This window comes from Pseudorca crassidens, chromosome 11, assembly GCF_039906515.1.
Source record: "Pseudorca crassidens isolate mPseCra1 chromosome 11, mPseCra1.hap1, whole genome shotgun sequence".
Lineage (NCBI taxonomy): Eukaryota > Metazoa > Chordata > Mammalia > Artiodactyla > Delphinidae > Pseudorca > Pseudorca crassidens.
Genome location: NC_090306.1, coordinates 48,266,612 through 48,279,476, shown reverse-complemented (window position 1 = coordinate 48,279,476; position 12,865 = coordinate 48,266,612). Strand labels below are relative to the sequence as shown.

The window sequence follows — 12,865 nt, the reverse complement described above, 5'->3', positions numbered from 1 at the left end:
GATCCCTAGCCTTTTCATTAAGAAAACACTGTTACATTCTACTTTTCAAAAATCCTACTGTATAAAGCGTGGGATCCTGGGCCTCTAGAACGGATGAGTTTCAGGATATAATGTCCAAAACAAGCAAAAAGAATTGTATATGCGCCTATGTTCTTTTTTCTGAATAGGGGAATTTACACCTTTATAATAATCTCAGTCTAAATTATGTATTCCAAAAATAAAATTGAGGATTAACCTAGGTCACAGCTATCTTCCAATGGTGTGAATACAATCTCTGTGGCATTCAGCATTACTTAACACCATATTTTCCTGAATTATTTGAGAAAAGGAAGTCAGAAAGTAGCAGTAATACTGCTGTGGCTACTTTACCGACGGGGGAGCAGAGTTTGCTTCTCCTACAATTGCCCTTCGCGTATCAAAAATGCCTCGACTTGGGGGACGGGAAGGGGTCGGCTATCTTAGGACTGCATGGCTCAGAGAAGAGAGTTCCTGCCAGGCCAGCGAGTCCTGTTCTAAATTCATACCCTTATTTAGACCTCGTCACCACCCCAGACTGGAAATACCCGAACGGCTCACTGGTTAAAGGAAGTGACTGCCGGCAGCTCCTGACCCGGAATCGGATCCTGGTCCCGCCCCCTCCGCCAGGCTTCGTTCTGCAACAGGCGTGGGTCACGCTCTCGCCAGCTCTCTTTCTGCCGCCATCTTGGTTCCGCGTTCCCCGCACAGTAAGTGCTGTCTTCGTCACGACTTTTTATCCGTAGCCATCCGTTTTTCTTGCGGGCTGAGCCGCCCCGAGGACTGGGAACTAAGGAGAATTGGAGGTTTTATGGGGCCACCGGGTTCCTGCTTAGCCCTGGGCAGTGTGGCCTTGGGGCCTCCGGACAAAATGGGGTCTGCTGTTGGTGTCCTGGCAAAAGCAGGGCAGAAAGGCCGTAGGCCGCGAGTCCAGGGCTGGGGAGATAGGAGCCGTTGCGGCGTCGGGGATGGAAGTGGGTTGCGTCTGGTATTGGGAACCGCTTCACGAGAACCTAGAGGAGGTTAAGGGGTCACAGCCTTGGAACAGCCCCTCCGCACGCGCGCGCGCGCTCACACACACACTCTTCTTATTGTGACAAGCGAGTGTTGGGACTTAGGACACCCTGTTTCTTCTGGGTCCTGAAAGTCGGAAAACGGCAGTCCTTGAGGTCCTAGCCCAGGAAGCGGGGCGGGGGGGGCGGGGCGGCGAGGGGAGACGACTGTTCAAGGTAGCGTCTGAAGTCTCCCATCCCGTGCTCAGGAGCCAGACCGCGAGCCTCTCCCTCGGGTGGAGAACGCAGTGGTAATTGCTTCTGTGTGGGATTTGGAGTGTGGAATAAAACGAATCCCTGGGCACTGGGAAATCCGCTCTCTGCAGAGTGTAGAGGAGCGGTAAAAGGTGGTGGTTCTGCTGATCAAAAATGGGAGGGTTACGTCGTGGTTTTCACCTATTCCAGCTGCTTTGGGGAGGGTTGTCCCACGCTTATGGTTTTCTAACAGCCCTCCGCAGTTTGAAGCTTGACTGTGGGTTGGGCAGCAGAACGGATCCGAGTCATTTCAGGCCTCCTTTTTATTCCCTTCAGAAATGCCCGGTGAAGCCACAGAAACCGTCCCTGCTACAGAGCAGGAGTTGCCACAGCCCCAGGCTGAGACAGGTAGGTTCCCCTAGACCCCTTGCCCTTGATTAAGATAGTAAGATCGACCCTAAAACTATTTGGTGGGTTAAGTGACAAATAGAATATACTTGTGTATTTCAGTGTTGACTCTCATTAAAGAAGATAGGGCTGTAGCTTTACCAGGGAGTAGAGTCCACAATAGTAGCTTTCCTGAAAGGACTTGCTTAGAGAGTGGAATAAAAACCGTATATTTAAGATTCGGGAACATTAAAAGCTCCATGGCTTGCTTTGTAGGTTATGAGAGCTGCTTCAAAGGTAGCTCTGTTGTGGAAGCCTCCCCTCACATAGGAAAACTGAGCAGGAAAGGGACTCTGATTCTTACCTGTTGGAACTAGGTGACACACTGGCAGGTCCAGGAGACCTGAGCTTTTGTGAAGTTCCAGCCAGCAGTTTGCAAGGTTTTAGATGGCAGTGCTTGGCATTGTGCCATCATCACATGCCTGGATAAGATGTTTGCTGATGGTAAATGTGTCCTACTGGGCCCCAGGCCCTCCTAGATTGGTTAACTTGTTTTATGGATTGGTGCTGAGACGTTTCTAGCGTGCTGGAACAGTGCCTGCATCAACAGCTTATCTGGAACCCAGAATTGAAATAGAGCCTTCCTTTGACTGCTCTTCGGCTTTGGAATTAATGAATGTAGAACATAGTGTAAGGCAAGTTTTGAATTCTGATTAAAGTACACTTCTATAAAACTTGAGAAGGGGTAGGGAAAAAATTTTTTTATGGTAGTCTTCTTGCTGATTAGTTGTGCAGAGCTAAATGAAGGGAATTTTCAGGCTGTGACCTCCATCCTCACCTTTTTTATTCCCCCTTTATGGTAAATGCATTATTTTCTTTTAAACTCCACCTGTGACTTAACGGCAATTTTTGTCTCCTTCTGGAATTAAAATAGAGTTGTTTATAGTTGAAAGCATTAAGGTTCTCCCTCCCCACCTGTCTGATTTTAGCAGCTGAAGGGATTAATACAGCTGCTAGCAAACAAAAAGGAGGGGGCCTCTGAGCTCGGAAGTAAACTATATGAAATCCTTGAACTGCAAGGGACTTGAGGAAGGTAAAAATAAAGGAATGGTCTCTAAAAGATTCTGTAGTTTCAGTGCTAACAAAACTTTAGAGAATCTCAACTTGATTTTACAAATGTGGAGACTGAAATTCAGATAAATTTAGAATAATCTGGATCAAGCTTCAAAATTAATGCTATTTGCTTCTGAAGCAATCCTTAGTGCTGTTAAACTTATTCCGGAATATTTTGAGATTGCACAGTAGGTTAGATGATATTAATTAAGCACCCGTGATGAACACTTGGAGTATTTTTAATACATAACTATAATTAAATAATTATTAGAATGAGGCAACTGACTCGGGATTCGTTATGGTGTCTAAAGCAAGTAATTTGGGCCTTAATCCCATCTTGAGGTCCAGTGAGATTAAAACATTCTAAGTTTCAAATTCTGATTAATATGTTTGAGAACATTTGCACTGTAATCATAAGATTTTCACCTACCAGCTCTTGAGGAAAAACTGCTTGAGCCACCTGTCTTTTCTGTAGTTGGGGTACTTTTGGTTGAGTGAATTTGGATGCTATAAGCTTTTTTTTTTTTTTTTTAAATAATACTCCCTTCTAGGTGTTGAGCATTTGTTGGTCTAATCCTGTGTTACCTCCTGATTAGTAAGCATGGTATTTTTTCATCATTTCGAAAACCTTTTGCTTAGGTTTACTCTAGTGCAGATAGTGCCTATTTTGGCAGAATGGCATACTCATCCGGATTAAGGGGTGGGGATCAATGTATTTTCTCCACTCCAGTTCCCTACTTTCAAAATAGAACCACAGTCTGGTTTATCAAGTTGAGTTACAGTTTCATAATACAGTTCCTACCCTTGTGACTAAGCTGTCTCTCGTGGTCTAATTCATCTTAGATTGATGTTTGGAGACTTAACATTACTTAGAGACTGTAGAGTCCACCCATTTGTGGTTGGTTTTTTGTTTGACTTGGGTAAGGAAAATGAAGTATAGGGAGGCTAAGTGAAGTAGTATTTAATACACAGTATTAAGGGTCAGATTTTTCCTGACTTAGTGGAAGCCTGAGCATTAAAAGGCCTGTTTTTTATCATTCAGCTCTGATTCCCCATCATTATTGCCACTGACTGTCTTCCTTGTTCCAGTTTTCAGTATTTGTTTCAGTTAGTTCATGCTCCTTGGGTAGACAGGGTAGAACTGTTCTAGTGGTGATTCTATGGCCTGTGAGAAAGACTTAGGGTTTGTTTGAGGGGGGAAGGGAAGAGCACAACTGGGAAAGGGTAGAAAGCATGCTGTTTCCAACTTACTCCTGGGCCTGTGCTCCCCATTTAGAGACTAATAGGCTGCTCTTAGACTGTTTTTCACCCTAAAATATTTCACTTACTTTAGTAAAACTTGGGAAATGTGGGAGATGAGGAGAGGGATGTATTCTTACTTGACCACTGAAGTATGTTTGGGGAAGATTGCTGTTGCTTGTCACCTTTGTCTAATCCTGTATGGTGACTTTCATTCTCAGATTTAAAATTCCAATGTTTTCTGTGAGGCATGTTGTACCAAGTTGGGCTGTATAACTCACCTTTGTTTTTTTCCTTCCCTTTCCTCCTTTATCCTCTTTTTGTTTTTTGTTTTTTTTTTTTTTTTTTTTTTTTGCTTTTCTCCTCCAGCTTTGCTTCCTGTGTCTTCAGCCTTGAGTGTCACTGCTGCTTTAGGGCAGCCTAAACCTACCCCTACCCCTACCCCTCCTTGTTCCCTGGCCTCCCAGCAATGCCCTCTGGCAACCCCTAACCAGCCTTCCTCATTCCTTTCTCCCTCTACTATTGCCTCAACCCCTTTTGAAGCTCCTTTTCCTGAGTCATCCACTGGGACAGCCCTGCCTTTGGGAGCTGCCCCTCCCCCCACTGGCACCCCAGCTTTCCTACCAAACCTAATAGGGCCTCCCATCTCCCCAGCTGCCTTAGCTCTGGCCTCTCCCATAATAACTCCAACTCTGAAAGGTGTTCATTCCTCTTCAGCTCCCTTGGCTCTGGTGGCCTTGGCTCCCCACTCAGTTCAGAAGAGCTCTGGCTATCCACCTAACCCTCCTAGTTCACCTCCTTCGGTTGCTGTGATTGAGTCAGGGTCAGTGACGTCTCTATCAGCTCCAGTTGCTTCCTCAGAACCAAAGCCCTCTCCTCTTCAAGCTCCCTCTCAAGTAGTCCCTAATCCAAAAGGTACCCCCAGCCCTCCAGGTATAGTCAGTGCTGTTTCTTCCCATCTTGTAACTCCTTTGGTTTCTCTTCAGTCTGGACTAGCCTCATGTCCTCAGACGCCACCTGCCACTCCCTTAGCCATTCCTTCCCCTCAGGTCAAAGGCATCCCTATTTCCTCAGCTCTGACTTCTCCACAAAACCCTGCAAGCCTCAGCCTAAAGGGACCCCTTAGTCCACCTGCTGCTTTATCTCTTTCAACTCAGTCTATTCCTGTGGCTCCTCATGCCCCCCCAGTTTTCCTCACTTCTCTTGGTTCTCCTGTTCAACCTTCAGGTTCTAATATTCTGTCAGATCCCATAGAGGATACTGTTTCTGTAGTTCATTCTTCCACGGGTACCTCTTACCCTTCTCAGAGATCTCTAATTTCTCCCCTTCTTTCCAAAAATGAGGTGGTTCCTACTGCTAAGGCTGCTTTTCCAGGGGGAGCTCCAACTTCCCCTCTGGCTCTGTCTGCTGACAAAGGCCTCTCTACTATCACTGACATAGCCTCTTCCAATGTAGCTACCTCTTCTCTGATATCTCCTACAGCCTCTCTGATTCTCAAAGACTCTCCTAGTGCTGCTCATCAACCTTTGGTGGCCCAGATTCTTGGTTCTTCTCCAGGGAGGCCAGGCTTGAAAGAAGCTCCTGTTTCTTCTGTTGGAACCACCCCACTTGGGATGGCTAACTCCTCTACAGTTTCTGCAGCATCTATTACCTTTGAGGTAGCTACTTGTGTCTCTCTTCCAGTTTCATCAGGTCCCATGAGCAGTAAGGACTCAGTTTCCCAAACTGCCTTGGTTATGGCGCCTGTGGCTCCCAAAGAGCTTCCTACTCCTCAAGTAACCACCACTCTGGGGATACCTGTCTCTCAACCTCTGCCAGCCCCCGAGAACCCCAAAAGTCTCCCTGTTTCACCAGCCCTGGCAGCCCCTAAAAATCTCCCTTCTCTCCAAAGTACATCATCTTCTCTGGAGATAGCTCTTTCTCCTGAAGCCACCTTAGCAAAGAAAAGCTTCCTAGAGCCTCTCCCTCTAGTTAAGCCAGCCAGTACTACTACCTCTTCTCTGGGGGTCAACTCCCCAACCTCTATAATCAAGACAGATTCTTACGCAAGCCCAGATCCAACTAGTCTGCTTCTCAAAAGTTCTCTCACTACCCCAATTGTAAGTACATTTCCTTTGGAAAGCACTGCCATTGATGGGATGGCTCCTACAACTGCCAAAGGTACCTCCACTCCTATACCTGTAGCCAGTCCTTTTCTAGAAGGAGCTGTCTCTTTAGATTCTAAAAGCCACCCTGCCAAGAAGAGTACTTCCACTCTTACTACTTTACCTTTGGTCCCTCCAACCTCTGAAAGTTGCCCTCTGGCTCCAGCTGTGACTTTATCTCCCCAGAATGTTTCTGCTTCTCCAGCTGCTGTGGCACAGGTCCCTGAAATTCCCAAGTCTGAGTCTTTTCCCCCTCTTCCTCCAGCTGGTACTCCTCAAGGTGCAAAGAAAGTTCATGGTATTTCTCAAACTTCAGCATTGGCACCTGTGGCTTCCTCTCCTGAAGGGTACCCAACTGAGGATTCTGGTGCTTCTGTTACTGCATCTTCCAAAGGAACTTACCTAACTGACTCCCCATCTCCTTTAGGGACTAGTGTGTCTCCTCAAACCAAAAGAACTCCAACCAAGAAGGGTTCAGCTACTACTACCTTAAGTCTTGCTCCTTCTGTTTCTAAAAGTGTACCTGCTATCTCTGATACTCCTGCTGGAAATCTGTCATTCACTGTTTCTCCAGTTGAACCTTCCTCTCTTCCAGAGGCCAATCTTTCTTTTCATGTCCGTAAAGGATCACTAGCCAAGAAGCATTCTCCTACTCCCCCATCCCCCAAAGAGGCTCCCATTCCCCTACCTATGTCTTCTCCTTCCCCCAAAGCGGGGCCAGCAACCCCATCCCCTAAAGAAACCCTAACTCCTCCAGCTGTGACTCCTTCCTCCCCCAAAGGAGCCCCAGCAACTCTGTCTCCCAGAGAGTCCCCAGCTACCCCATCTCCCAAAGAGGCCCCCAGTCCCTCAGTTGTGGCTCCTCCTTCCCCCAAAGGGGAACCAGCAACCTCATTACCTAAAGAGACCCCCACTCCTCCAGCTGTGACTCCTTCCTCCCCAAAAGGAGCCCCAACTACCCCACCTCCCAAAGGAGCCCTTACTTCCCCCAAAGGGGGCCCAGCAACCCCATCTCCCAGAGAGCCCCTCACTCCATCAGCTGCGGCTCCTCCCTCTCCCAAAGGGGGCCCAGCAACCACATCTCCCAAAAGAGCCCCAGCTACCCCACCTCCAAAGGGGGGCTCCACTCCCCCAGCTGTGGCTCCTCCCTCCCCCAAAGGAGGCCCAGCAACTCCATCTCCCAAAGAGGCTCCTGTTCCCTCAGCTCTGACTCCTTCCTCCCTCAAAGGGACTCCAGCCCCCATAAGAGCTCCAGCTATCCCACTTCCCAGAGAGGATTCCACTCCCCCAGCTGTGGCTCCTCCCTCCCCCAAAGGAGGCCCAGCAACTCCGTCTCCCAAAAGAGCCTCAGCTGCCCCACCTCCCAAAAGAGATTCCACTCCCCCAGTTATGGTTCCTCACACCCCCAAAGAGGCCCCAGCAACTCCACTCAAAGGAGCCTCCACTCCCTCAGCTGTGGCTCCTCCCTCTCCAAAAAAGGCTCCAGCAACTCCATCACTCAAAGGAATCCCCACTCCCTCAGCTGTGGCTCCTCCCTCCCCCAAAGGGGGCCCAGCAACTCCATCTCCCAAAAGAGCCCCAGCTACTTCACCTCTCAAAGGAGACCCTACTCCCCCATCTGTGGCTCCTCCCTCCCCCAAAAAAGCCTCAGCAACTCTGGTCCCCAAAGAGTCTCCAGCAACCCCAGACCCCAAAGAAGTCCCCACTTCCCCAGCCATGGCTCCTTCCTCCCCCAAAGGGGGCCCAGCAACTCCATCTCCCAGAAGAGCCCCAGCTGCCCCACCTCTCAGAGGAGACCCTACTCCGCCATCTGTGACTCCTCCCTCCCCAAAAAGAGCCTCAGCAACTCTAGCTCTCAAAGAGGTCCCTACTCCCTCAGCTGTAACTCCTTCCTCCCCCCAAAAGTCTCTAGCCCCGAAAGGGGGGCCAGCAACCTCATCCTCCAAAGGGGCTCCCACTCCCCCAGCTGTGATTCCTCCCTCCCCCAAAGAGCCCTGTACTTCCCCAGTTTCAGTCACATGTCCCTTGGGGTCCACTGCACCTCAGGCATCTAAAGGGCCCCCAATAAAGAAAGGCCCCACAGCTCTCAAAGCAGTGCTTGATGCTCCAGCTCTAGAAAGTGCACCAGTCGTCACAGCTCCCACTCAGAAGAAGAGTTCTGTTTCACCTCCTGTGTGCCCAGATCCCTCAGCTCAGAATGGTACTAAAGGATCCCTTCCTGCAGTGGCTCCAGCTCCTCTACTGACAGTCTGCACTCAGAAAGGTTCTTCTCCAAAGGCTCCAAAAGCCCTCCCTACTTCTCTCTTAAAGGGCAAAGACTCTTTCCATTCCCCAAAGGGCCCCTTGGCTCCTCCTGAGTCTGAGACGTCTACCCTTTCAGCAGCAGCTGCCCCAGAGAAGGTCCTTCCTAAAGCTGGATCTGCATCTGTCTCTCCAGCACCTACCCCATCAGTCTCTCTGCCTCTTTCTCCCTCCCCAGTTCCCCCTCTGCTCCCTAAACAGCAATCTCTGCCGTCCTCACCTGGGCTGGTGCTGGAATCACCCCGTAAGCCCTCAGCCCCTGCTGATGAGGATGAGCTGCCGCCTCTGATTCCCCCGGAGCCAATCTCGGGGGGAGTGCCTTTCCAGCCGGTCCTCGTCAACATGCCCACCCCCAAACCTGCTGGGATCCCTGCCCCAACCCCCTCTGCCAAGCAGCCTGTTCTGAAGAATAATAAGGGTATTTGCCTTGGTTTGCCGTGTGCATGGTGTGTTGCCCACAACCCTCTGGGGGCTACCCACCGATACTAACCGTAGGATGCGCCGCTTTCTCCAGTATATCTGCTTGTGTTTGGACGTAGAACGATAAGTTTAAATGCCAAAGCTCTAGGAATATGAAACAACCTTGGTTTTCACCTCAGATGGTCTGTTGTGTACCATCCTGTGTAATGTGGTTCAGACTAACTCTGGATCTGTCATCTTTTTTACCTAACTGATCTGACATTGAAAACCAAGACCTTCTAGACCTTTAATTTGCTCTAAACTCTACTATATCACTAACTTTGTCCCTGGGCCTGGGATTTGCTAAAATATTGGGAAATCTAGAACTACTTGAATTTCTTTTCACATCTTAGACTTAGTAATAACCAGTGCCCAGGGACTCCCTTTTCTTAAAAGACCTATTTTTCCTAGCCTGGGAATGGTGCAGGTGTATGCTTTTTCCCTTAGTAGTCTATTGATGCTTGGCCTTTGAATTGAGGGAAACTTAAATATGTGAATTATTTTTGGAAGAAATGGAAGAGGTCACAAGAGAGTATCTAGTAGAGGTGGCTACAGAACTGTAGATCAGCATTTTTGAGAATCTTCAAGCTGTGTTGATTAGATCAAACTGCTAGGGTGAGTGGTTTGAAAATAAGGCTAAATGTGTGTACACAACTGCTTTTGGCCTCCCCCAACCCAGTTTAAAGGATGAGGGGAAATCGTCCCCCACCCCACCCCCAGTCTGCCTCCACAATGTGATCTTACTTTTTTTTCACTTAAGTATATCTGGAGGCACCTTGTTTACCAGAACCTTTCTAAGACGGTTGGGCTCTTGGGTAGAATTTGGCGTTACATAAGTCATTGGTGTTTACCTGTGCCATAAGTGAAGACTTTGAGGGAAAGGAAGCAGTTACATAAACTGCTCGGCTGTATCTAGTAATTATCTCTCGTTTCTGGGGCTGGGTCTTTAATAGATGTGTACACACTAGTTTGTGACTGAGTTGGGGGCTATCGTATCAGTACGAGCTGGCTTCATACAAGTCAGTTGGTTTACACTTAATTTTGCAAGGTCTAGCATAAGCCAGTGACCTCTAGTCTGGGGAGGCCATGGTGAGGTGCCTCTTCCTTGTAATCTTTACTATAAAATAGTAAAAGTTACTTGTCTTCTTAGGGTCTGGAACAGAATCTGATAGTGATGAATCAGTACCAGAGCTTGAGGAACAGGATTCTACACAGGCAACCACACAACAAGCCCAGGTAGGTATTCTCTTTTTTTTTTTTTTTTTTAATAAATTTACTTATTTATTTTTGGCTGAATTGGGTCTTCATTGTTGCGTGTGGGCTTTCTCTAGTTGCGGCGGGCGAGGTTTACTCTTTGTTGAGGTGCGTGGGCTCCTCATTGCGGTGGCTTCTGTTGTGGAGCGTGGGCTCTAGGCACATGGGCTCAGTAGTTGTGGCTCACAGGCTCTAGAGCACAGGCTCAGTAGTTGTGGCGCACGGGCTTAGTTGCTCCGCGGCATGTGGGATTTTGCCGGACCAGGGCTCAAACCTGTGTCCCCTGCATTGGCAGGCGGATTCTTAACCACTGCACCAGGTGGGTATTCTCTTAACTTACTAGTGTAAGTACTAGTAAGTTAAGGAGGTCAAGGAAGCATTGGAGGACCAGTGTTGATCAGAGAAGCTGACTTATGTATTTGGAGCTGTGAATCTTCATAAAGGGAAAACCACATAGGGATTGTGGTATCCAGGTCTTACATTCCAGTTTACTCATAGCTGTTTGATCTTCTTAGCTGGCAGCGGCAGCTGAAATCGATGAAGAACCAGTCAGTAAAGCAAAACAGAGCCGGAGTGAAAAGAAGGCACGGAAGGTAAGAGTTTAAGTTATAAAGAAGGATTAAAGGTGCTGATGAAGCACCTTTCGAGAGGGGAAACTGTGGTGGAACTCTTGGTAGTGGTATAAACACGTTTAGTTAAACTAACAGAAGTTAACTATGGCAGAAAGCCCAGGAGGCCTGGAAATCAATTCTGTATTTTTCCTTTTCTTAGCCCACAGAAAGTCTTTGCTTAGAATGTAGTTTTATTATGTTCCTTACTTCCTGAAACTGCTTCTAAAGAAGTTGAAAACCTGATGTTCTTTTTTATTCTTTAGGCTATGTCCAAACTGGGTCTTCGACAGGTTACAGGGGTTACTAGAGTCACTATCCGGAAATCTAAGAATATCCTTTTTGTCATCACAAAACCAGATGTATACAAGAGCCCAGCTTCAGATACTTACATAGTTTTTGGGGAAGCCAAGGTAAGGAAAGTTCTTGGGAGTTGCTCTAGACCGGGGTTTCTCAACCTCAGCGCTATTGACATTTTGGGTCAAATAATTCTTTGTTGTGGAAGGGCTGTCTGTTTAGCAACATCACTTGCAGTGTGATGGGGAACAAAATCACCACCACCCCCAGTGGAGAACCACTGCTTTAGACCTAAGTTATTTCTTTGCAGTAATATATAATCCAAGTGAGGCCGCGTGATTTAAAGATACGTAGTAAGTTAATGTGAAGTGGGTTTAAGAGCGGGAGTTTGGAAAAGATATAAATGATTTCTTTGGTTTGCTGCTGATCAATCTACTCACATGAATCTCTCTATTTTCTGCCTTATAGATCGAGGATTTATCTCAGCAAGCACAGTTAGCAGCTGCTGAGAAATTCAAAGTTCAGGGTGAAGCTGTCTCAAACATTCAAGAAAACACACAGACTCCAACTGTACAAGAGGAGAGTGAAGAGGAAGAGGTATATAAGGAAATCTTTTGTGCTTTTAATCCTCACAAGATAATATTATGTTTGTATTGATGGGTGGATTCTATATTATTTTAGGCTCTTGAACTCCATTGAGTTAAGTAGCTTTTGAGTTATCTTAAGAGCTAGATTCAGGAGATGCCTGACAGAACTACTGAAGTTGTTCTTCCCTTTAGTTTATTAAGTGTTTTTTCTCTCTCTTTTAGGTTGATGAAACAGGTGTGGAAGTTAAGGACATAGAATTGGTCATGTCACAAGCAAATGTGTCGAGAGCAAAGGCAGTCCGAGCCCTGAAGAACAACAGTAATGATATTGTAAATGCTATTATGGTAAGTGTCCAAGCCTTTATTCCTTGACTCCCTCTGCCCTAACCAATCGTGGGTGACTTTATTTTCTGTGCTTAATATCAGCCAATTAGGAAGCCTCTTTCCAAAGCCTTTTCTGAGTTGCCTCAGGTTTTAGTGACCTGAATTCTCTCAATTTGCCTGTAACCACCTCTGATGATCTCTTTTCTCTTACAGGAATTAACAATGTAACCATCTTGAAAAGAGGACCTTTTTTTGGTGTTTCAAAAGAGTAACTGCAGCTGGGTTTGAAATTTGTACTGTTTCTATCATTAATAAAGTTATGGCTTCTTGTTGGATGAACTCAGTTGGTGCTTGATCTCTTCCCCAAAAAAAACATGAAAGCCCTAGAAATGAAAAGGTTTAGTACTTCAGGTTCCCCTCTTAAAACCTAGCCTTTTCACTTCTTGTGAGATGATAACTGTTCAGGCTATCTATTAGGAACTTCTTGTTCTCAGAGACAACTGAAAGTTTCTCATTTCTTTCCCAGATGTTAACTAGTAGCAAATCCTGATTATTCTTATTCATTTTTTTAAATAAATTTATTTACTTTTTATTATTTATTTTTGGCTGCGTTGGGTCTTCGTTGCGGTGCGCAGGCTTCTCATTGCAGTGGCTTCTCGTTGCAGAGCATGGAGGCACGCGGGCTTAGTTGCTCCGCGGCATGTGGGATCTTCCCAGACCAGGGCTCAAACCTGTGTCCCCTGCGTTGGCAGGCGGATTCTTAACCACTGCGCCACCAGGGAAGTCCCTGATTCTTCTTTATTTAATAATTATCCCCTTCTGTGACCTGCGATCTTTCTGAATACATATTGGGCCCCGTCTGGCTTCTGTGGCAAGCATTTCATGTTGGT

General features: G+C 47.0%; 1 protein-coding gene across 5 annotated transcripts; it reads left to right on the top strand.

Annotated features, from left to right (window-relative positions):
* Positions 1-566: 566 nt before the first annotated feature.
* NACA (nascent polypeptide associated complex subunit alpha) lies at positions 567-12,318 on the top strand. 5 transcript variants are annotated; one of them, XM_067697018.1, is made up of 9 exons: positions 567-725; positions 1,599-1,670; positions 4,371-8,864; positions 10,056-10,141; positions 10,675-10,752; positions 11,034-11,180; positions 11,533-11,661; positions 11,874-11,996; positions 12,189-12,318. In XM_067697018.1, the coding sequence occupies exons 2-9, from the start codon at positions 1,601-1,603 to the stop codon at positions 12,201-12,203; spliced, it is 5,142 nt and encodes a 1,713-aa protein (XP_067553119.1). In that variant the 5' UTR covers positions 567-725; positions 1,599-1,600; the 3' UTR covers positions 12,204-12,318. The 5 variants fall into 5 exon arrangements, with proteins under 5 accessions (XP_067553119.1, XP_067553121.1, XP_067553120.1 ...); XM_067697019.1 differs by lacking the exon at positions 567-725 and adding an exon at positions 726-821; XM_067697020.1 differs by lacking the exons at positions 4,371-8,864; positions 12,189-12,318 and having other exon boundaries at positions 573-725; positions 11,874-12,038.
* Positions 12,319-12,865: the final 547 nt, after the last annotated feature.